Raw genomic sequence first — 25,444 nt, 5'->3', positions numbered from 1 at the left:
TGCTGTGTCAGAATTTATACATGCTGTGTGCATTTCAAAAGAAACAGAAATGGTTTCTGAGAGCAGTGGAGTAAGGACTAGTAATTCAGGTGTAAAGGTTGACATAGGGCTTGCTTGAGTCTTTTGGGCACTTTGGCATTGGAGAAAACTTAATGTTTTGAACTATCTGATTGTGTTATTATTTATTTCTTTTAAAAGAAAACTGGGACCAAAAATGGTAGTGATGTAACTTTACGATTGAAAAGTTATGTGCATAGAAGCCAGGAAATTCAGTAATGTTCCCCCAAGCAACTGTAACTCAGACATATTGCGTGAAGTTTTTATGGTTTAATGCATGCTACCATATAGAGTAATAGGAAATACTACATTTAGTAGGTATAAGAAAGAAGAATTATATTTTTTATAGGAGCCATAATTTTGCATATCCGGATTTCAGACGTGTGTAAACTTTCAGTGATCATGTAGCAATAATGTATATTTGAATTTTGAGATAAATATCCATTGGTGCATCTAGAGATTCCTCTGGATTGTAGAGTTGATAACATTGACTGATTATGGTTATTGGAATGTTCAAAGAGAAATTCTTGGTCTAGGAGCATAAATTACAAGTATCTTTTAAAACTGAAACTTAACTCAGTCTTTCATTCTGTGGTATTTGATAATTAACAGTGAGTAAGAAATGCTCATTTTTGCAATATAATAAATGAAAATCTTGGTTTTAACATGTCTTCTGGAGATGTATTGACAGCTTATCCTTTAGGAATTGACTGGAGAATACTGACTGCTTATCCTTTAGGAATTTTCTTTGGATTATCTTAATTTTTACTGCCAATTAATTACCCTGACTAAAATAACACAGAAATTAAGATGCCATATTCTTTTTTTTTTGAAAAACAATTTTATTGAACTATAATTCACATTCCACACAAATCACTCTTTTAGAATATACAATTCAGTGGTTTTTAGTATTTTGCAGTTATGCAACTATCACCACAATCAATTAAAATGGCGTATTCTTGTTTTTTAGTTTTTTCAAAATTGTATTCTCAATCCTGTTTTACTAGACACCTCCAGGAGTCCCTTAAATTGTTTTTTCAAACATAGCAGTCTTGACCTCAAGTAGATAATGCTTGTCTTAGTGTTCTTTAGGAGTAGCTTAGGGCAGAAGAATGGTGGATTGAGAATTTCCTTGGTGTAAGCTAAATTATCTTTTCTTTTTTTCCAGCCAAATCAAATAGAAAGCTTACTTTTCTGTACTTAGCCAATGATGTCATTCAAAACAGTAAAAGGAAAGGACCTGAATTCACTAGAGAATTTGAATCTGTCCTTGTGGATGCTTTTTCTCACGTTGCCAGGTATGTTTTCGGGTTTTTTGTTACGTTTTGTTTTTGAATGCATTACCTTTTCCTTTTTGTTCTTTCTTTTTTGTGTGTGATAGCCTTTGTAACTTGACAACTTCATACTTTAAAGAGAGGTACTTTATAGAGAGTTGCAGAGGCCAAATTGTGGTTCTGTATTTTGCCTGAACCCTTGAGAACTATCTCAGACAAGTAAATATTTTGATGCGTTGAAGGGACTCAGTCTAGCACTTGAAGCACATCTTTTCTCCTAGATGTATTCACTATTGAATTCACTTCTTGAATGTGGTACTTTCCTTGGTTTGGCTGAGTTGTCTCATTAGTTTATGGTCAAAAAACAAAGCTAAATAGTACAAGGGAACTTTCCAGTAACAAAGCCTTAATGGCAAGAAATTAGTTGCTGTGCCTTTGTTTTTACTTACTTCTACATGTCTAACTTACTAAAAATAGTAGTCATTACTGTACCTGCAAAGATAGTAATTATTAGTGTGGAAAGTAGATATTTGCTCTGGCTCTGTCATATTAAGTGTGTGCCACTATTGTGTTTTGTGACAGAGGACGGGGCTGGGTAGAGCATACTTATAGCTGATATCACGGAAACTATACATTTAATTAAAAGTTTTACAAATCACTTTTATTTATTTAAAAACAAACTGTTTTTTGTAGATATAAGTTAGTTGCCTAGGAGGAGCAAAGAAAAACTATTTTTCACTAGAATATTAATAGGTAAGCAAATCAAACAAAACATCTTTGCCAAAGGAAACTGGGAAGGGTGAGAAGGAGACTAGTGGGTTAAACGAAAATTATTCTAAGGTCTAGAGTGTATGTGAAAGACCTTAAGTGTGAAAGTAAGTCTGGCATTCTGTGAAAGATTTGGAAAGTTTGAAGGAGTGAAATGAGAACTCCAAAAGATTTTAAAGAAATGACATCTAGCTTTGTAGAGATGGATAAAAGATTTTTGTTAGTCAACTGGCTTTTTTTTTTTTTTTTTTTTTGAACATGGATACTGAAAAAGCAGAATGTTTGGGGACTTGAAAAAATACTGAGTTGTCATAACAGAGAATAAGCTTAGAACAGACTACTAGAGTAGCCCTCTGAAATTGGAGACAGGCATTTTCCTGTTTTGAGGAGAGTCAGTTCAGTTTCCTAGACGTTGGCTGTAGCTCTGCCTCCAACACTGAGTGGCCTTGGATGTGTTATGTAGCTTTTTGAGCCCACATTTCCATGTTAGTTAAAAGGGAATGTCACCACCTGTCTCATTAGAGTTGTGAGGCTAAAGTAAAACAACAATGCTCAATCCACAGTCTTTGCCCATTCATGGGAGTATACTATATGATAAACTATATGAAGAGAAAGACTGTTTCTTTTTTGTTCTTTCCTGTATTCCAGACACCCAATAGAGTATCTGGCACAGAGCTACTGGGTTTTGTACCTTCGGGAACACCATTTAGATAGTCTTGATGTGAATGGTGGTCTGTCCTGGCACAGAGTAGGGATTCAGTAAGTAGTTGTTGAATAAGTCAATAAATTTAGGGTATAAGAAATTGACTAAAGTAATTCCCTATAGGGATAGTAAACATAACATTTTTCCTTAAAAATTTAACAGTAATCATAAGCTGCTCCCAAATCAGAAAAGTGGAAGTAGAAAAGCGGATGGGAGAGGGGGGATGAGCAATACCAGGATTAAAAATTTTTCTACTTGGTTATCATCTTAAAACCTAGCTAGGAGGCATTGTAAAAATGTCTTGGCAAATTCTGTGGCTTTATGGGGAAAATACACCTGATCCTTTTAAATAAAAATAGATAGCTCTATTACCTTTCTTTTTTGCATTCTTCTAGTTCTTTTAAGGTCCTGTTCAGATATTATATTCAAGGTCCCCATGTCTCTAAGCTCCCTCCCCACCCCCATTATTAGAATAGAAAGTCCAGCCACACCACTTCAGTCCTGATGCACCTTATCAACAGTAAAAAGTGCTCTCTGTACAGTTTTTCTGTGGCCAATTGATGAACAAAGATAGTGGACCCATTAATATTGACTAAAATAGATTAGGAATCTCTTTATGATAATTTCCTACCTCCTCCCTCAAACCTCCTACCCCCTAGGAAAGAAACAACAAACCTCTCAAGTCAGAGAAAGCTGCCAAGCTCATGGGGTGGTTTTAATTTGAATAGCAGTTTAAGTAACCAGACTTTAAACTTATTTTCCATACAAATGCCTTCTTGTTTTCTTCTCAGTTGGGAGATAGTTGTGCACTTAATCTTTCCTTCAAGATGTATTTAGGTGCCTTTGTGCAAAGTACTGATCCAGACACTAGGGGGGCAAGCAGTGAACAAGGCAGGCAAGGACAAAATGAGTAAGATACTTTCAGAGAGTGATAATATGGACATAATAAAATAGAATGACGTTCTTGAGTGGGATCTCTTCTAGTGTGGTGAAGGAAGGCCTCTCTAAGGAAGTGACATTTGAGGTAATCATGCAAAATAGGAATAGCTATTAAAAAGAACCTAAGGTACAAATAATCTTGGCATGTTAAGAGGATCAGAATGAAGGCCATTGTGGTTAGAACACAAGGAACAGAGGGGAAGTCATATCCAGGTGAGATCAGAGAGGCAGGAAGGTGACAGTCACACATGTCTTGTAAGCCTTGGGAGAGAGTTAGGATTTTGTTCTGATGGGATGTCAGTGAGGAGTTTTAAGCAGGGGAATGATATATTCCAAATGCCTTGTTCAAAGATCCCTCCATCCTGGGGTGGAGAATGGATTATAAAGGCCAAGGGAGAGGCAGGGACATGAGGTAGAGGGTGTTGCTCTAGTGTAGGCTAGAGATGACATTGGCTAGGATTCAGGAACATTGAGGAGATAATAGCTTCCACTTGTTGAATGTTTACTTTGTTTACTTCATGGGTAGATTTGTGCCCCACCCCATGTAAAACTGATAGGATTAGTGGGAGCTTGGTAGTGAGGGAAAAGAGAAATCAAAGATTATTTCTAGGTTTTTGACGTGAGTATGTGGATGGCTGATGGTGCTGTTTACCGAGGTGGAGTTTGAGGTAAAGATATGGTAGAGGAAATCAAGAGTTTTGTTTTGGCCATGTTAAGTTTGAGATGGCTAATAGATATTCCAAAGGGTGATGCCATATAGGCAGATGGATGAAACAGTCTTGAAGCTCAGTAGGAAATTGATTTCTGGAGACATAAATTTGGAATTATCACCATATACATATTTATTTCCTGTTATAACAGTCGTGGGCCCCCAAGACCACTTCCAGGTCCGGTGACTTGCTAGGAGGACTCACAGGAGTTGGGTATAGTTGTGTTCCTGGCTATGATTTATTACAGTGAAAGGATATAGAGCAAAATTAGCAGAAGGGAAAAGGTGCAAGGGATGAAGTCCAGAGGAGACGAGGCATAAGCTTCCACGAGTCCTTTCATAGTGGAGTCACATAAGACACACTTAATTCCTCCCCCTTTGAACTGTGGCAACAAATGTGAAGTGTTTTCTACCTGAGAAGCCCATTAGAGATGTAGTACCTAGGGATTTTGTTAGGGTTGGTCACAGGCACTCTGCCAAAATTCTAGGCTCCCAGAAGGAAAGCAGGTGTTCAGCATAAACCATACTGTTTGTATAAACAGTTTAAGCACAGTAAACCACCCTTATCAGTTAGGAAATGATAGGAGCACTTCTGAAATCCAGGTTCCGAGATGCCAGTCAAGGGCCAACCTCGTGAGCAGGCCTGCTAAGGGCAGCAGTCTCAGGCCTGCTATGTTAACTCTTTTCTACACAATTGCAAAGGACTGTCTCTGCTCTACCTTTACATGAGGTGCTGTTGGAAGTGCTGAGGATACTTAGAAAGAATTTATGCCCTGAGTAGGCCTGCCATAGGCCTACTGTGCATGGGATAAGAGAGAAGTACACAAATTATAGCGGGTGTACCAAGGCAGTGCCATTAGAGCTGCAGAGGAAGAAAAGGCCCCCATGCTGGCTTGGCAAGCCCTTTGGTATCCAGCTGACACTTCAAGCAGTAGTCCTACGTGTGTATAACACATACTTTTCACTTTTTAGATCACGTTTTCAGTGGTTGAATTTATAAATATTTAGAATTAAGATACTAAGTTGTGTTCTGCAAAATAAGTTACATATGTACTTATTTATCATCTTTCAGTTTATTCATTGATAAGTGGCAAAGATTTTTTGTGTTTTTTCACTTAAAGATTTCTCAAGTTAGAATGGAGTTAATACAACTTGAAAAGATAGCTCCTTGTGTCATAAAATGACTCTTTTGCTTTGGTTGTATCCAATTTCAGGTGCTAAAGTGACTTCCACTTCATTGGAGCTACTTAGGGCAAAACCACATCAGTAAAAAGATTTCTTGACTGTTGTGTTTATATCTTTAGACCTTAGTTGGCAAAACTTTGATTTACTGTAGTGCTCAAAGAATTAACCTATCATGGTTAATTATGTTCACTAATTAAAGTAGAGCACCCTTTTGGCTGTAGCCTTTAGTGGTGAAGGCCTTTTGAAAATCTTTTGGTTACAACAGGTTTGAGCATCATTATCCACTATACAGTAGTGTGACTGCAGCTGATTAAGACTATCAGTCTTAATCAAGCCCCAAATAGCCCCAGGAATGGTGGATGGTGGTTGGATGGGTGTTGTGCCCCTCCCAACCCTTTCAACTAAATCCTTGATAAGAATTTGTTTTCATGATTAGTTTCTCTTTTAAGAGAATTTGCAGAGAACAGATTTTATGTTAAAAGTACCGACCAGTTAAGTTCTGATTAGTTGTGATTTTGTTACAGTAGTTATAATGACTTTATTTTTCTAAAGCCTGCATTTCATCACATTAGGGACTTCCCATTGCCTTCAGGATAAAGGCCACATGTTTAGTATGGAATTTAAGGTCCTCTATAATCTAATTCCACTGTATCCCTCCAGATTCTTCTGCTGTTTCCACCCCCCCACCCCACCCCATATAGTACTTCAGCCACCAGAATTACTCAGAACCTTTTGCTCTTCACCTTGTTCTGTTTTGGGGATTCCATTCAAGCGAGAGGAGAAAGCATGAGCATAGGCACACGTAACAGTGGCAGCAAGTGCTGAGTAGAAAATACTTACCGTTGAGTGTTGCTAGAACATGAAGCCTCAGGTAGGGTGTGGAGAGGTGAGGGGCTGCTGGGTCAAGAATCTAGAGGTCAGGACCTAGGCCTTGTTCTTTGTATTCCAAGCACAGTATTTCAGAAACCTTAATGCGCAGATGAATGCTTAATTGATGTCTGACATGAATGACCTTGATGTGGTAAAATGGTCGTTGAAAGTTAACTAATTGTATGGCCTACTGAAACCTTTCTAACATTTTTCGGAAAAAACATTGCAATTAAATATTTACTGTTCTTGTTCTGGGGCATATAGCAGTGGGGGAAAAAGACAAATCCCTGCCCTTGTGGAAATCCCATTCAAATGGAAAGAGAGTCTAAACAACAGGGAAACCGTATATATAGCACATCAGAAGATAAATTGTGTGGAGAAAAATTAAGTAGGAGTAGGGAGTGTAATTTTAAGTCAGGAGATGAGAGGATTCACTGAAAAGGTGCTGTGTGAGTATACGCACCTGAAGGAGGAGAGCAAAGGAGCCTTGCCTGGCCTGAGCCTTGGTTCCAAGCTAAGTGCAAAGGTCCTACACTTTAATGGCAGGAGGGCCAGGGAGCTGTTGAGGAGGGAGGGGAGAGTGAGGATAGGTGAGGTCAGAGAAATAATGGGCTGGGCTGAGAAGGGCTTTGTTGTAGGCTTCATTAGGACTTTCACTTTTATTCTGAGGGAGACCAGGAAGAACCATTGGAAGTTTTTAGCAAAGGAGCAACATGATCTACCTTAACACAACAGTTAGGATGGATTTTTAAAACTTGAGAATAGATGGTTGGAGGACAGGGTGGAAGCAGGGAGACTAGTCATGAGGCTGTTGCAGTAATCAGACAAGAGATGATAGTGGCTTGGATCAGGCTGAGAGCAGAGAAAGAGGTGAGAAGTAATTTGTTTCTAGATATATTTTGAAGATGGAGTAGAGATGTTTTTATTATAAATATCAAGGTCATATCTTTAAGTTTTATAAATATCAGTGGAAATATTTTCCCCCTTTTCCCCCTCACCCTGACCTCTGACTTAAAAAAAAAAAGCTTTACCAATAATTAATAATTAGTTTGTATGTATCCTGATTTAGTTAGTACTTTAACCCCCAATTTAGTGAAATTTGCTGCTAATAATTCATAAGTAATATAATCTGACCAGCTTAGGCCGAAAACTCAGCTCATCTTGAGTGTTAATATAAGTTTTAGAAAAGTGCTGTTAGGGCTGGGGGTGGGTGAAATTCCATCTGAGTTGAATTTTATATGGTTTCTTCTTGAGGTTCCTACTAAAGATATTGACTTAGATACTAAGGTGTCAGGGTAACCCTTCTTGTTTATAGTTCCTCAGTGTAAGGTCATTGACATCTAGACAGTCTCACAGAACAGAACAATTCATAGTAACACAGTACATGGTGAGGGAATTTGTTTTCCTTTCGGAAAATCTTCCGCATGCTTCCACTTGCCATCTGACACTTTATGGTAAACAACTGCTTCACCCTGAGTGCGAGTTATGGTCATCTCACTGAAAAATAAGAGAGTGATATGTTTTAAGAGAGTAATACGTCAGGAAAAAAACTAGCTTCTTTCATTCAGATATAAATTACAAAGGACTGTACTATGCTCGGTGTGTTCTAAGATTATCTGCTAGACATCTTTGTATGAATCTGGAATACAGACCTAGCCTGGAATTAAAATAATTATGAAGTAGTTTAAAGTTGAGAGTCTTGACATGTATGTGTGTATGATTGTATTTATACATATTAGAGGTGATGGTGTGTTAGCATTGATGAGTTATTATGAATTTCTTCCCCACTTTAAACATTTGGTTTTAATCATTTTTTTCCTGTCCTTAAACATTTTGGCCCGCTTTAATTTCCAGCAGCATGTCTGGCACTAGATTTCAGTTAATGCCTTGTGAAAAGCAAGCCGTCACAATTGATATGATTGATTTTTGATAATTCTCTGTCAGTAAATATCAGCCTTTGGCTTTTTGCCCTATTTACCCCATCTTTCAAAGAGGATAAAAGACACAGATTAATTCTGTAACATAATCCCTCTCTCTTCCCTACACACCACAGGAAGAATGTAGTTTCTGGTCAAGTTTTGAATATCCATTAAGTACAGTATGTACCTTACTCTTCCTTCTGTTTTTAAATATGTAAATCATTTAGTCAGTTGTTGGTTGTTTTTTTTTTTTTAAAGTAAATCTGTCCTAATTAAAAGCAAAAAATCTTAAGCTTATATATATCTTTTCGTCTTTTCTGGGCAGAGAGGCAGATGAAGGCTGTAAAAAACCTTTAGAAAGATTGCTGAACATCTGGCAAGAAAGAAGTGTGTATGGCGGCGAGTTCATACAGCAGCTGAAGCTGTCTATGGAGGACTCCAAGAGCCCTCCCCCCAAAGGTAGAAACATCACCACATGTTTACAGCTCTTGGTCTTTGCCTACTTTCGAATCACATATGAAAAGCTGCAGTGGGGGTTGCTGTGAACCACCAGCGATTATATGATTCTTCAGAGAGAGATGATCATAAACGATGGTGAGAATTTATGTAGTGCTTGCAGTGTGTAAGCCTGGTTCTAGTATTCATGCTATTCATCATCTCATATCCTACCTTTTGATCTGTATTCTCCTTGGCACGCTTATGCCTTTCAGAGACTTTCCTTGCACAAGGGAAAGGAACAACAAAATTGTTCAGAGTTATAGCGAACTAGGAAGTACCCTGGGCTAAGATTTTGTCCGAGCCTTGCCGCTAACTGTTATAGGATCTTGGACAAGTCCTTCAGCCCTTATGGAACTTGGTTTCATTAAATATTGATGTGGTTTGGGGACATACTTTTGATGGTTGTCAGCTGCTGTCTAAAATTGGTTTTGGTCCTTATTGAACCCAGAATATTCTGAGGTAGTGTGTTCATGTATGTGTGTGAATTTTACCAAGTCCTTCTTAAAAGCTATGTTATTTTTTTCTTTTAAAGAGGAGTAAGATCAAACGTTATTTGATTCTTTGGCTTCCAGTTAGTTGTGGCTTAATTCTAGCTGGCATGACATGTTTCTAAGCTACAGATCTGATCTGACTGTACACATGCTCATTGCCTGGAGGATCAAGTCCAAATACCAACATAGTATTTAGGACCCTTTATAATGTGAACTACTCTACTTTTCCAGATTCTTCTCCCATTTTCTCACATATACCATATTCTTTGGCCATACCTAGCAATTTCCCCTCTGGATGCTCTGTTGGTACCCCTTCCTTTGCATCTGCTGTTACCTCTGCCTAAAATGTCCTTCTGCCCCTTTTGTGTGGTGAACTTATTCTTTAAGAATGCTACTCACATTCTGACATCTTTGCTAGCTTGTTTGGGCACATGTAACCAATTTCCTCTATCTTCCTCTGGGACTTTGTACATGCCTCTGCAATAGAACTTAACCACAATTAGCATATGTGATAATATCATTCATTCAGCAACTCTTTTTATTGTATACCTTTCATGATCTCTTCCAGGTCTGAGTTTATATGCGTTTTAAGGTGGAGTAACTTTCCTGTGAAACTAGAGGTTAGAGGCTTTCTAAGAATGACATAAGTGCTTTCAGTCTGCAGGTCATTGCTGTTTTACTTGGAATTGATAGAAAACAATTTTGGGATTGGATTGGATTCTGGCAGTGTTCGTGTTGTGTCCTTTGGAAGTATTCTACACAGTGTTGGGGAATTATCCAGCATTCTTTTCTCTCCTCTGACTTGAAGTCCATTGGTAAACAGTGCTGATTTTTTAAAAACACCTTTGGGCAAGTAGGAGAGCTCTGAAAGATGATGTTTGAAGCTAAGTGTTGAATTTCAATTAAACGAGCATTTGCCAAACATATGCTTTGAGTAAACAGCTATGCTAGACAGTATAGGAAAGAGCAGGAGAGGAGTGAGAAATAGTTTTGCACTCAGGGAGCAGTCAGACAAATTGGGGGATTTGTGGCAGTGCTAGATTTGAAAATAGCTCCATTGGGTTTCTGATTTTTTTTTTTTTGAGTGTCTAGACATTAACAGCAATAGAGGCAGTATTCCTCTTATGTAGAGGATAATGCTGATATAAAGATAATTTCTCTTTCTCTAGTTTGTAAAGATGAAAACACATATCAAAAGGTTCCAATGTGTTTGTCTCAACTAACTCACTCTGTCTTCTCACTGTCTTTTTTGGACCTGAGTTATCAGAATATTTTACACAATCCTTTCAAAATATTGATGAGTTTTCCAGAAGCTTATTTCCAAATTTAAATAGTCCTTTTATATTACAACCTTAATTCAAGGCTAATTCTTTGTCTTCAGACAACTTTACAGAGTTTACTTTTGGAATAAAAAATTTCCTGTGGAGCTGACATTTCTAATGTTGGAGAATGTGTGAGTTTAGGAATTTTGTTTTAGAACTGGAGTTTTCTTGAGTTTGTGTACCTGTAATTTAAAATCTGTGGGGTTTTTTCTTTGTTTTTTCAATCCCAGGTACAAGACCCAGTGATTCTAAAGTTGTCTCTGTATTCTTGGGAATACTCATGCTGTTGCTTGACTGAGTGGAACTTCATTATTTACTTCAGTCCCACGTAAATCACACGGTATCCTATAGTTGCAGGCTTTAGAAAGGAAAGGTAGATACAAAGGAAATAGCATTTATTGAGCACCTATTCAGCACCAGCCCCTCTGCTGGCTGCTTTTCATGTTAATTTATTTTAGATCCTTACAACTACTCTATGTACTAGGTATTATTTTCGTATTTCAGATGAAGATATTAAGACTCGCAAGGGTACAGTAATTTTGTCCAAGTAGATATAATTGATAAGTAGAGAATTCAAACCCAGGTCTATATAACTTAAAAGCCTATGTTCTTCACACCATAATTTTTCCTGGAAAGCACATGGATTCAGTAGACTTGAATGAGGGTATGAATTCATGAGTAGGTCACACAACTTTCCTGGACCTTAGTATAGTTAGTTTAGCTATTCAGAGCAACGGTTTGAAATCAGACTTCCAGAGTATGAATCCCAGCTCTGTCATTTCCAAGCTGTGTGACCTTGGGCATGGCATTTGACCTCTCTGAGCCTCAGGTTCTCACTGTACAGTATGGCTATTATTATGGCTAGTAATAATACCTCATAGGGTTGTGTGAGGATTACTTGAGATAATGAAGGTAAGATGTTATTAATGTGATCATATGACTTCTATTTGGTACCCCCTCCCAGTTCTAATATCTAATATTCTGAGTTTCTAAATACAAACCAATAGCAAAAGTAGGAGGAGTCATGTTAGTATGTTCAGTCCCCCAGATTTTGTGCAAGGCTGGCGAGCATGGTGGTTAAGAGCACAAGCTCTAGGCTCAGCTTACCAGGTTCAGGTCTGGACCTGGCCATTCAGTTCAGTGAGATGATATGGGTAGAGTGCTTTCAGAACTGTGCCTCAAGTGTCAGCCCTTTGTTGCATATCTTTTTCTCTCTACAAGTAAAGGTAAATGTGCTTTTTAAAGAAAACTCCCTTATTTTGCAGGGAGGGGACAAAGAATGAGGGAGCTCTTGGAAACAGTATTTCCTGATTCTTTTTTCATTATAAAAGTAATATAGAAATGGGAATAAAAACAAAAGTAAACAAATGGGACCTAATGAAACTTAAAAGCTTTTGCACAGCAAAGGAAAACATAAACAAGATGAAAAGACAACCTCAGAATGGGAGAAAATATTTGCAAATGAAGCAACTGATAAAAGGATTAATCTCCAAAATTTACAAGCAGCTCAATATCAAAAAAACAAACAACCCAATCCAAAAATGGGCAGAAGACCTAAACAGACATTTCTCCAAAGAAGATATACAGATTGCCAACAAACACATGAAAAGATGCTCAACATCACTAATCATTAGAGAAATGCAGATCAAAACTACAATGCGGTATCACCTCACACCGGTCAGAATGGCCATCATCAAAAAATCTACAAACAATAAATGCTGGAGAGGGTGTGGAGAAAAGGGAACCCTCTTGCACTGTTGGTGGGAATGTAAATTGATACAGCCACTATGGAGAACAGTGTGGAGGTTCCTTAAAAAACTAAAAATAGAACTACCATACGACCCAGCAATCCCACTCCTGGGCATATACCCTGAGAAAGCCATAATTCAAAAAGAGTCATGTACCACAATGTTCCTTGCAGCTCTGTTGACAATAGCCAGGACATGGAAGCACCTAAGTGTCCATCAACAGATGAATGGATAAAAGAAGATGTGGCACATATATACAATGGAATATTACTCAGCCATAAAAAGAAATGAAACTGAGTTGTTGTTGTTTTTTTTAAGATTTTCTTTTTTTTTTTTAAATTAATTTATTTATTTTTGACTGTGTTGTGTCTTCGTTTCTGTGCTAAGGCTTTCTCTAGCTGCAGCAAGCAGGGGCCACTCTTCATCGTGGTGCGCGGGCCTCTCACTGTCTCGGCCTCTCTTGTTGCAGAGCACAGGCTCCAGACGCGCAGGCTCAGTAATTGTGGCTCACGGGCCTAGTTTCTCTGCGGCATGTGGGGTCTTCCCAGACCAGGGCTCGAACCCGTGTCCCCTGCATTGGCAGGCAGTCTCTCAACCACTGCGCCACTAGGGAAGCCCGAAACTGAGTTATTTGTAGTGAGGTGGATGGACCTAGAGACTTATACAGAGTGAAATAAGTCAGGAGGAGAAAAACAAATACCGTATGCTAACACATATATATGGAATCTTAAAAAAAAAAAATTTTTGAAGAACCTAGGGGCAGGACAGGAATAAAGACGCAGACATAGAGAATGGACTTGAGGACACAGGGAAGGGGGAGGGTAAGCTAGGACGAAGTGAGAGAGTGGCGTGGACTTATATATACTACCAAATGTAAAATAGATAGCTAGTGGGAAGCAGCTGCACAGCACAGGGAGATCAGCTCGGTGCTTTGTGACCACCTAGAGGGGTGGGATAAGGAGGGTGGGAGGGAGAAACAAGAGGGAGGGGATATGGGGATATATGTATATGTATGGCTGATTCATTTTGTTATAAAGCAGAAACTAACACACCATTGTAAAGCAATTATACTCCAATAAAGATGTTATAAAAAAAAGTAATATAAAATCTGTGGGGGGAGTTTCCTTATTTTCTTTTTTCAATCCTAGAAATTTCAAGTGGATTATTTAGAAGATCCAGCTTTACGGGTAGATGACTGCATTTTGTAATGTGATTTGGGATCCTTCAGGCTAACTTTTTGCCTTAAAATTAGTTTCACAGTCTGCCATAGTGTCTGAAATTCTATCACAGGTCTCTAAGAGGCATACCATAAACCCTTAGGTAACCAGATTACTTGAAGGTTAGCTAGTACAAGGCCCAGTGAAGACACAGGGATGTGTTGAAGGATAGAACAGAAGGTGTGCAATAAGGACAGAAGGTTTTCGGTCCCTGTAGTGTTTGCCCTGCCTATAAACAGAGTGGTTGAGGAAGTGAAAAAAGGAGTGAGTGTAACACCTGTGGTCAGAGCCGAATTGATAGTGGAAGGTACCTGATGTGAAGTTCAGACACAGGAACAGGACTGGCAGATTTCCCGGGTCATTTTAATGGTTGTCCGACTTGATTGAGAATTCTGGGCCTTCTCGCTGCTAATTCTGTACACATGAGCAGGGGAGAGTCTGGTTTGTGTAAAGGGAAGCAGGGATAGTCATTTCCGGCACAGCACTAGGACCTTGCAGTCGCTATGCTTCCTCTGCCTTCAAGAAGTTTCAGACTCAGGTGTGTTGACACTTTCCTGGGTATAATAGCGATGTAAAGGAATAAGACACTTGCTGTTTCGATCAGAGAGGTAAGGCCTGTGCCTGCCAGTTGCCTCGAAAGTGGCAAGGGCCCAGCGCTTTCAAAGAGAGGCCCCGATGCTGTGGGGGCTGGAGGGAGAGGATGACAGTCTGAAGGGAGTGCTCAATGTGGTTCTGCCGTTACCATCACCAAGGAGACTTTGAACTTAGGTGGCCTTTTCAGGGTTTTGAGTAGAGGCATGATGGGGTGAGAGCTCAGCTCTAGGAAGATGGTGTAGTCTAAGTTGCAAGAGTGACTAGAAGAGGCAGAGAGCCCAGATAGGACAGCCGTCTGGACAAGGCTTGCGAAAGGACAGGTGGCTGATAAGAGGCTTTGGGAAGGAGCAGAAAGAGGATGTAAGGAAGAATTCCTCACAATTGTGGAATCTGCCAGAAGTTGGGACTTTGGGAAAGATTCCACTGTTCTCCAAGGCATTGTACCTGGAAGATGGGGCCAGTGGCAGTGTTCATAATGGTAGTAGTTAGCTCAGGAAAGGAGCCTTGTGGGGGAAATGATGAATAATTTATTTCCAGTAGGTCCTCTAGTGGAGATACGAGAGAACTGGAAAAGTAGGATGATAACGGTTACCTCCTGTTATACCCTCTTCCATCAGGATGGCGAAGGACAGAAATGGCCCTAAAATTGTCATCAGTTTGATTTTGGTTTTGCATTGCTAGAAGTGAGTGGCAGCATGAAGTGGTAAAAAGAACTCCAGATTAGGAGACAGAAGCTTTTTGCTGTAGGACCCAGACTTAGACTAATGAGCTCTCTGGCTTTGGACACACCACAGCCGGTGGGCCTTGATATTCTCAAGAAAAATGAGGTGGGGAGCAGTGGGGAAAGCAAATACATAGGTCTGCCTAAGGCCTTCCAGTGCCAAAATTCAGTGATTCTGAGTGTCCTGAGATGTTCAGTGATGTGTGGTTTTTATATACAATAATTTCTGGATGAGAGTTGGAAAACTGAAGGATTCAAGTTTTATATTTTTTTCTACCTTCTTTAGTGTTTAACAATTATTTATTGAGCATTCTTCTAGGTGTTTGGAAGTGAACAGAACAATACTGTAAATTTTTTTTTTTTGCTCTTATGCTTACATTCTCTAGTGGCTACTCATCAAACATGGCCACTTTGATGCTGTAATGGCTAAATGTTTACACAAGTCATACCACACACTACACATTAATTAGGCAGCCACTGTGTGCAAAGTACTGTTAGATATTTTATATGCAGATTATATCCCTATAGATTTTCTGTTTGAAAAATAACAGCCATCCTTGCTTTGCATAGGAGTGCAGGACTGTAAAAATGACCATTCAAGCTGAAACCGTACAGAGTGATCTTAATAATCAATGGGAAAAATTACAATTATTCTGTGACTTAAAATTTTTTATCAAAGAATTAAAAACTCACTGTTGATTACAATTGTATAGGAAAACAAAAAAATAGTAAAATTAAGACTTATTTAGCACGCTGTAACATAAATTAGAAACACTGTGAGTTAAAGTGTTTATTTCTCTGTAACAAACTTACTAAGAGCGGTTTGAACAAAGCTTGTTGCATCTTTTCCATCTTTGTCATACTCCTTCCTAAATGTGGATCAGCTTCCAACATTCTATCCTTTGTGCTTTCAGTGTTGTGAAGTGTATCAGAGTTCCTTTAAAGTGAAGTTTTTTGTCAGCATCACTTCCTCTGGGACATTGTCATCCTTTTCATCACAGCCACATTCTTCAGTTATGTTGATGAGTTGACCTTCACTAAATTCCTCTGGCTGCGAATCCAGCGTCTCCAGAAGAGCACGGCAGTGCCGGCATCCCCACAGCCAGCTGTTTCTTCTACAGCCCCATTTGTGTTCCACGCAAACTTCATTTCCAGCGTTAACTTTCGTCTTAGTTTCTTTGCTGCTCTTTCATCTTTGTCAGTCAGTTCCCTGTTTTGATTATTTATTTTTATAAAATGTCACGTGGATTTTGCCACTGGGAGACTAACAACACAACTAAACACTTTGTTGTCTGTGTGTGAACTGAATAACGGAGGTGCAGTAACCAATTACTGACCTTGGGAGAAGTGATGCAGTCACTAATCATGATGCATTTCTATTATTTATGTGATGATTTGTGGACTAAAGTTAGCAGCGAGGATTTGTTGTTTATGCAATTACACAGAGTAAATATGCCATGGTAACTGAAATTTGAACTCTGTTGTTGGGGGAATAGTGTCATTTAACCAAACTGTGGTAATAAATCTGTGCATAATAGAACAGTGCAAAGACAGGACTGCCGGTAATGCAAATGCTGCTGTTTCTCTTCGTTAGTAGAACAAACAAAAACATTAAGAAAAAATAAAATCCACAATATTGACTTGACTTTCACGTCAAACATAGCCTGGTCAGTTAATATGTAAGGTAGAGAACAGGAACTACATCCTGGGTTCCAGAAGAAAATGTTGAATCAAGCAGGAAGTGTACATGATTCTGTTTATATCTCACAGAGTTCTGAGGCAGGTGCATGGTGACCCTCATTTGACAGATGAGGGGGAAATTGTGTGATGCTAAGTAAGTTGAATTCAGTGGAAAGAGCGCAGATTTTGAAATCATACCATTACATGAGTTATTTAGCCTCTCTGGGTCTTCATTTTCTCATCTCTAAAGTGGAGATACTATTGTACATCTTAGAATTGTTGGAGGGATCAAATGTAAAGAAGCTATTGCAGTGCCTGGCACATGTCAGGCATCCAATAGTTTCTTTACTTTCCAAACCTGAATTTCTCATTTAGATTTATGTCCCTCAGTTGTTTGGCATTTATTTTGTATTGTCCAATTTAATGCAAAAGGAATGATTTTGGAGTTAACACATCTGTCGTAACAATTTAAAAGCACGTGGTACGGATAATAAAAAAATGTAACCTGCTAGCCTCAGAAGTGGTTAATTTTAAAATGGTGACTTATGTAATTTCTCTCAGTAATATGTCATAATGCTCAGGAATGGTTATTTTAAATTTTAAGGTATAACTAGGTTTGTTTTGTTCTTAAAGGGATAGTTTAAAGGATGTTTGTTTTTAGAGCTTTTGACACAATTTTATTGCTGGGTCTCTCTACTACTTATTTTCTGAAGTGACCCTGGAAAGCGTAAAGTATCTCATTTTGTACACGGTATATTCCCTACAGACCCTTGCACACAACAGCTTGCTTCATTACACGTTACATTTTCTGATGAGGTTTCTTACCTTTTTACTTCTCCTATTAACTTTTTTTTTTTTTTTAAGATAATGACGTTTTTAATGAAATGTGTTAGTTTGGTAAATTTCACTTTTAGATGCTTTTTTTCAGTAGTATTTTTCCAGTGAGTCAATCTGAGATGACAGACTCAGGCCATTTTGACTCTTTTCAGTAATGTAGAGAATGACCACCAATTGAAAATAAGTGGCTTAAAGGTTAATGTTAAGCCATCTCTGGAAGTGTACACCCCTTCTACCCTTTCTTACTTGCAACCCATTGTGCATAGCATTTGACTCTTACCTGTACAGGCTGTGGTGATGCAAATTTGTCACTTTTTTCTTTCCTCTAGCAACAGAGGAGAAGAAATCTCTAAAGCGAACTTTTCAGCAAATACAAGAGGAGGAGGATGACGACTACCCTGGAAGCTACTCTCCCCAAGATCCTTCTGCAGGACCCCTCTTGGTATGTCTTGACCCCCAGAGAGTAGGGCAGAGTGGCTTGAAGTGACCGCTAGTTGAAGATTCTGGCCACAGGGTGGCGCCAGTGACCAATAGTATGGAATCACCAGAGGGCAGCTCTTGGCACTGGGTGCAAGATCCACCTAATGAAGCTTGCCAGACAGCAGGCTTGATTTTGTCTCTGCACGCCCTGAATCTGGGATGGACTTGTAAGAGTACTTGGATTTGGGTTTTTTCACTCCTAGAAATTGAAACTATTCTTTAAAAAAATAGACTTTTGTAAAGGGGTAATGTTACAAAGGCATTCAAAAGTCCTCTACCATCGCTTGTCTCCAATAGCATGGCTGTTTCTTATAAGTAAACAACATATTAGTTTCTAAGGACAGTCTGTGTAGCAGTAGCAAATTTACTACACTATAACCTATTTAAATATTAAAACAGGGAGCTAGCACTTATTGAGTTTTTAGCCGTGTATCTGCATTGTTTGACCCTTTGTGTAAGTTAGTTCATGAACTCTGTGTGGTTGGTTTTAGCTGTTTGTTTATGTAGTTATTCATTTACAGTCAAAGGAAGTGAGGCTCAAGGAGACAGATTAAGTAACTTACCCAGTGTTCTAATTGAATCTGGGTCTGACTGACTGCAGAGCCCATGCTCTTTTCACTGAGTTGCACTGCCTCTCATTTTGCCTAAAACAGCTTTATTTTATTACACGTGGGAGTGTTTAAGGCTTGTGTAAATAGGAAGCATGTCTGATCTGTGTTACGTTAAAATGTTGAATTAGTCCGGGGGGTCAAATGAAAGCAGTGTTAGGCCATATATCTTTGCATTTAAAAACTTTCAAGAGAACAGCCTGAATTACCAACTTTCAGGATAACCTGACTACCATCTACATGGTAGCCTTAGGGTCATTATGGACTAGCTAACCTGTCAGCACTGTGTGTTTCCTGACAATTAAAAAAAACCCTTTCTGGTATTTACAGAAGATGCATTCTTGGTTTGCTCTTCTTGCTTTTCTTCCCTCTTTGTTTGTAACTAATGAGCTTGACACAGTTAATTTTGGGAGTGACTGCCCAAATCAAAAATGTCATCTTTGTGATATTCATTTTGTAGTGCAAATTCAAGAAAGAATTGAAGTTGGTAGTGTCATTTCATTTAATCAGTCAACACACAAATTGCTAAGCATTTGACATGTATACTTTTATTCTAAACTGGAGGCCATACTGTACCAGCGATCATGCATCCTTTGAAACTAAACAGTATGAACCAGACTCCATTTTCTTAAGTTGCCAAAAACATGTTCTTTAAAAAAATTCTTTTTCACAGTTATGTAGAATTTCTTTTGTGTTCTACCATGGACTTAGAAAAATTATGTACATTCTCTTAGAATTTGTATCATTGACTTCAGTATACACTCTGGGATAAGAGCAATGATTTTTTTAAACGTCAGGGATGATCATATTTAGAATTTGCCTCCACCTTGTTTAACTCCAGCTAAGTTTCTTTACACCCCATATCCCCATATGTCTTAATGGATAGTGTTGTTTGTGTTTTCATTGTACAGACTGAGGAACTAATCAAAGCTTTGCAGGACCTGGAAAATGCTGCATCAGGGGATGCTACTGTCCGACAGAAAATTGCTTCTTTACCCCAGGAAGTGCAAGATGTTTCTCTTTTGGAAAAAATAACAGGTGAGAAGGTAGTTTGGGTGAAAGATGAGGGGAGAGAGACATATCTCCAATGCATCAAACCCCAGGACATGCTTATGTCTGCAAATACAGACCTTCCACATGGTGTTGGGTTCTCTGTCATCTTGGGATTTGCAAACATAACTCACATGCTGAACAAAGAAGCTGCTGGAATAGTCCGAGCTTGAATAGTGACTCTAGGAATTATTTCAGAAATGCTAGCATGCTACAGCCTGTGGTACTCAGTACAAGTAAGGTCTTTTGAAACCACAGTGCAAATTATGTGTGCGGGGGGCAGACGGGGGGAAGGCATTAAACTCATGACCCTTTCCAAAAAAAAAAAATTGTGATTCAGTGCTGTGACTTCTACATTGTCCACTGACATACCCCATAGGTGATAGTGCCTTCAGTGCCAAGAACTCCAGGTTTGTATTGTTAGTCATGTCATTTTGCCCTCTTGATGATCACCCCCAATTAAACAGGGAGGGGCAGTTGGCATTTTCCCGCGTTATGCGTGGGCTGTTGAGAGGAAGGAGTGAAGTGCGAACTCATGTAGAGTATGCTCTGCGCCAGGTGCTTCTGCCAGCCTAGGCTGCAGAGCCTGTGTTCTTCCCGTTACAAAAGCTCGAACCTTTTGTTCCACTCTCGTCCGAGGGCCACCATTTTCTCCTTCCAGTCCCTTACCTTGGCTGCTTCACTCATTTCCTCCATATCCATTTAAAGGAAATCAAGGTTACTCATGAAATACTCCTTCACTCAACAGACATTTGAGGCACCCCATGTGGCATCTGCTCTAGGGGCCGCACCCACATCCCATCACAGGTTAAGTGCCCCAAAGGAAAGGAAAGCCAGAGGTGTGGGGGTGGAGGCGCTGTTCCAAAAGTGCCCAGGGAGGTCTTCCTGATGAGATGGGCTTTGATCAGAGCCCCCCCCCCGCCCCATGAAGAAGCAAGCTGTGAGGAGACCTAAGGGAAGGCAGTGCCCCCCAGGTGGAGGGAGCGGTACCCAGCAAGACCTTCAGGCAGGAGTGTGCTTAGTTGGAGAAGACGACACGGAGGCCTCTTGGGCTTGCTCTCTCTACTGCCACCATCCCTCACCCCAACAATTAAACCCACTGGATTTAACAGCCTGTTGATGCCACAGTCTGTCAATCTTTCCACCTTTTCCCAGCCTTTACTCCCCTTATGGCCTCGTTTTCTTCATTACTCAGCTTGGAGTTGTTACACTTAGAGTCTTTATAATCACTCTCTCACACACACCCTCAGTCCCTTTTGCTCTTTTTTCCCTTCACTCTAGTCTCGTGGCAAAACCCCAACTTTTCTCCTGGTTAAATCCAACTTTGTTGTTGTTATAAGGACCACCTCATTTATTCTTACTGTCAGAATCACAATCTGCAAAATTGGAAGCAAATTAATATAAAACTAGCAGTGTATATAATTTCATTTGTTTTCACTGACTTAAAGGATTTATATGGCTTTTAAAAATTATTTATTTATTTTGATTTTTAATTATGGTGAACTACATCTAACAAAATTCACCGTCTTAACCATTCTTAAGTGTGCCACTCAGAAGTGTTAAGTACATTCACGTTGTGCAACCAATTTCAAGAACTCTCTTCATCTTGCAGAACTGAAGCTCTATACCATTAAATAACAACTCATTTCCCCCACCCCAGCTCCTGGCGGTCACCGTTCACAACTGAATGTGGCTGGGCAAAACAAATAAACACTGGCTCACTTCTCTTCCTATTTCTGTGGATGAGCATGCTGTTTTCTAAAGCAGCCCCTCTGCCTGTTAGACCTATTCCTTCTCACCTACTCAAGAACACTGCTCCAACAATTCTCCCCTTTTCTCCTGCATATCCAGTTTTTTTTTCCCCTTTACTGGATCATTCTCCATAGCATAAAAACGTGTATTTTTTCCCCATTTGGGAAAAATTTTTTTCTTGACCCATATCTTCCTCCAGCTACCATCTCATTTCTCTGTTCTTTATAGCAAAACATTCTAATATAGATCGCCAGTGCTCACCTGTCTCCATCCGTGCCCTGTACCCCGCCCGCCTGCCCGTTTTCTTTTGGTTCCACATCACTGACTCTGCTCTTATTAGTGTTGCTGGTGACTTCCATATTGCTGAAATTCAGTGGTGAATTTTTTGCCCAATCTTAACTTGATCTCAGTAACATTTGGCCCAGTTGATCATTTCTTCTTCCTGAAAGTACTTTCTCACTTGGTGTGGTAGACAGAATAATGATCCGCCAAAATGTCCATGTCCTAATCCTCAGAACCTGTGAATATATTATCTTATATAGGAAAAGGGACTTTGTGGATGTGACTGAGTTAAGGATCTTGAGGTGGAGAGATTATCCTGGCTTAGTCAAGTGGGCCCGGTCCTTATAAGAGGGAGGTAGGAGGGCAAGAGTCAGAGGAGCTGTGACTGTGGAAGCAGAAGTTAGAGAGATGCATTTTGAAGATGGAGGAAGGGGCCATGATAATGAATATTAAGACAATCCATTTATGTTGTTTTAAGCCACCAGGTTTGTGGTGATATGTTAGAGCAGCAGGAGGAAGCTGGGACTGCATATTCTCCTAGCATTCCTCCCCTCTCTCTGATTGTGTCTTTTCAGTCTCCTTTGCTGGTTTCTCCCCTTCTCCTTCACCTCTTAATTTTGAGTAATTAGCCCTCTTTCCTAGTTAGTTTCACTGACAGTTCCTCTCATTCTGTTCGATGACTTTAAATAACAATTTTTCTGTTAATGATCCCCTAATTTATATCTCTAGTGTTGACCTGTCCCTTGAATTTGAGACCCATATATCCAGCCTCCTGCTCAGTGTTACTATTTGGATAGCTCGAAAGACATTTCAGATTTGACCTGTCCGAAACCAAACTTCTCATCTTCCCTCCAAAATTTCTCTCACGGTCTTTTCCATCTCAGTAGATGACCCCCTCATAATTCCTGTTGATCTGGGCTACAACTTGTATCTGACACCTTGTTACCATCTCCGCTGCTGCCACCTGGTGCAAGTCACCACCTTCACTAGAATTATCACAGTACCCTCCTATCTGCTCTCCCTGCTGCCTGCTTGTCCCCCAGTCATCTTTCTGTCATCAACATAGTAACCAGAGTGATCTGCTAAAATGGAAGTTGGATCATGTCCCCCCTCTGCTCAGAACACTCTAGTCATATGGGTTCCTTGCTAGGCACTTTCCCCTCCAAAGGCCTTTGTACTTGGCTGTTTCCTCTGCCTGGAATGATCTTCCCCAGATAGTCACATGGCTTGTTCTCTCACTACCTCCAGCCCTTGGTTTCTGTATCACCTCAGTGAAGCCTACCCTGGCTACCTTTTTTCTTTTTTTTTCCTTTGGCTGCATTGGGTCTTTGTTGCTGTGCACAGGCTTTCTCTAGTTGCAGCAAGTTGGGGCTACTCTTCGTTGTAGTGTGCGGGCTTCTGTTGCAGTGGCTTCTCTTGTTGCGGAGCTCAGGCTCTAGGCGCGCAGTCTTCAGTAGTTGCAGCATGAGGGCTCAGTATTTGTGGCACATGAGCCCTAGAGCACACGGGCTTCAGTAGTTGCAGTGGGTGGGTTCAGTAGTTGCAGTGTACGGGCTTCAGTAGTTGTGGCTCACAGGCTCTAGAGCTCAGGCTCAGTAGTTGCCGTGCCCGGGCTTAGTTGCTCCGTGGCATGTGGGATCGTCCCGGACCAGGGGTCGAACCCGTGTCCCCTGCATTGGCAGGCGGATTCTTTTTTTTTTTTTTTTTTTGTGGTACGTGGGCCTCTCACCGTTGTGGCCTCTCCCGCCGCGGAGCACAGGCTCCAGACACACAGGCTCAGCGGCCATGGCTCACGGGCCCAGCCGCTCCGCAGCATGTGGGATCTTCCTGGACCGGGGCACGAACCCACGTGGCAGGCGGATTCTTAACCACTGCGCCACCAGGGAAGTCCCTGGCTACCTTATTTAAAATTGCCTTCCTCCCTCTGAATGCCCCATTTTTCCTCCTTTGCCTTATTTTTCTGTAGAGTTCTTATCTTCAGCTGGTAAATAACTAAACTATAGTGTATTACTTATTTCTCTTCCTCCCTGAGATTGTAAATTTGCAGGCAGAGGGTTTTTGTCCTTTGTGTTACCTTTTGACTCAGAGCCTAGAACAGTGTTGGACACACAATAGGAGCCCACATGTTCGTGAGGCTAATTGGAAGATTTGGAGTGTAAAATTTGATTGGAGTGAGTTTAGTGACAGCAGTAGGGGAGGAGGTGGGTACCAGGAGGATAGACAGCTCTCTTGAGAAGTTCTGCTTTAAGAGGATCAGGGATGTGGAGCAATAGCTAGAGAGTGACACACAGAAGATAGAGCAGCGTGTGTGTGTGTGCTGGTGGGGTGCTTCCGGAGGGAGAGAAGTTGATGAGGCATGGGGAAACGCAGGGGACAGACCCAGAAACTTGAGTCTTGGAGTAAGCAGGAGGGGGTGGGATGCCCACGCGCAAGTGAAGGGCTGGCCAAAAGAGGACACAGCCCTCGTCTGTGTGGCTGGGAGGGTAGACAGAGCATGTGAGGACAGCCACAGGTAAGTTCTTCGAAGTGAGCATCTCACTGCTACGTTTTGGCTGCATATTCTTCTATAGCTCATAAAACTATTGCAGCTTCTTTTTCTGGTTTGTAATTATTTGTGTGAATGAATTATTTCCTTTGTACACTTCTTGGAGTGTAAAAGAATTGGTTTTGTTTATTTATTTTAATCTCAAAAATTAGTGTTTTCCTTGCCATTTTCTGCCACAGGCACTTACACATTTTAATGAATTAACCATTACAAACAATAGCTAAGCAGTGACAAAGCTAAAGCAGCCCCCCAGCAGCTCAGTCCCAGGCCGCACCGCCAGTCTAGAAGAGTAAGTGTCCCGTCTGCTCCACCCTCCACGGCTGACGATGTCTCTTTCCTTTGTGTTCTCTTTGGCTCAGTGCTCCTCCACCAAGAACATCCTGTTGTTTCCCTGCCCCCAAGGAGCATAGAAGTACCTGATCTTTGACATCAGGCCTAATTTGGAATCCCTCAACAGTCCATCTTCCAGTATTCACGTAGAGAAGGCATCTAAAAGTCAGGCAGACTGTTTGCCAGAGAAACTGTGTTGGAATTCTTAAATCCCGGTTAACGTATGACAGTGCTGAGGTCTCTCATCTTGTCGACCTGTATTCATAGGAAGCACTGGATCTGTATCACTGTGTAACTCACTTTGAGTTTGTCCCATGGAACTACTGGAGTCTCTAGTGCTTTGTTTCAAAGCACCGATCTCTCTCGATCCTTTAAGGCCTTTTTAAAATGAGGTATACCTGCTTAAAAATTTTAATCTCACCATAACCACACGTAATTAATTACATCACTTCTTTGAAATACAAATAGTCCTTTGTCTTTTCTTATTTCCTAATGTTGAGCCTTGTTCACCCCTTCTTTCCAAGGATACCCTTTCTTTGATTCTTCCGCACAGTTTTTTCCCCAAACAATGAGTTGCAACCCATTAATTGGACCTGAAATCAGTCTGGTAGATAATGACCAACATTTTTTTTTTTTTTTTATGGGTTAGAAGATAGAACACCCTGCACACACTAAGGAAAGTATTGTTTTATGAAACTTCTGTATCTTTTATTTTTGTGTATTTATATAAAGTATTTCTCAGCGTGGGTCTCATTTGAAAGCTTCTTATCAGACCCTATATTTTGTTAAATAGAAGAAAAGGTTTAAGGCTTACATAGTTTAAGAAGTAGAATCCTATAGGTCCATTTTATAGATGTGGTTTTGA

At 40.2% G+C, this 25,444-nt stretch overlaps 1 protein-coding gene across 6 annotated transcripts in view; it reads left to right on the top strand.

The window, feature by feature from the left end:
- Window positions 1-25,444, top strand: part of RPRD1B (regulation of nuclear pre-mRNA domain containing 1B) — a 77,130-nt gene that overhangs the window by 4,892 nt on the left and 46,794 nt on the right. For 5 of the 6 annotated variants that reach the window (XR_009522088.1, XM_060030805.1, XM_060030806.1 and 2 more), the window contains exons 2-5: window positions 1,226-1,355; window positions 8,750-8,883; window positions 17,862-17,974; window positions 19,532-19,658. Coding sequence is in view for 5 of the 6 variants with exons in the window: in XM_060030805.1 (XP_059886788.1) it covers window positions 1,226-1,355; window positions 8,750-8,883; window positions 17,862-17,974; window positions 19,532-19,658 (504 nt within the window). In the remaining variant the exon portion in view is untranslated. The remainder of the gene's footprint in view (window positions 1-1,225; window positions 1,356-8,749; window positions 8,884-17,861; window positions 17,975-19,531; window positions 19,659-25,444) is intronic. The other variant, XM_060030807.1, reaches the window with a different exon arrangement.

The sequence above is a fragment of the Delphinus delphis genome, chromosome 15, assembly GCF_949987515.2.
Source record: "Delphinus delphis chromosome 15, mDelDel1.2, whole genome shotgun sequence".
NCBI classification, from domain to species: domain Eukaryota; kingdom Metazoa; phylum Chordata; class Mammalia; order Artiodactyla; family Delphinidae; genus Delphinus; species Delphinus delphis.
This window is presented reverse-complemented; position numbering and strand designations above follow the sequence as displayed.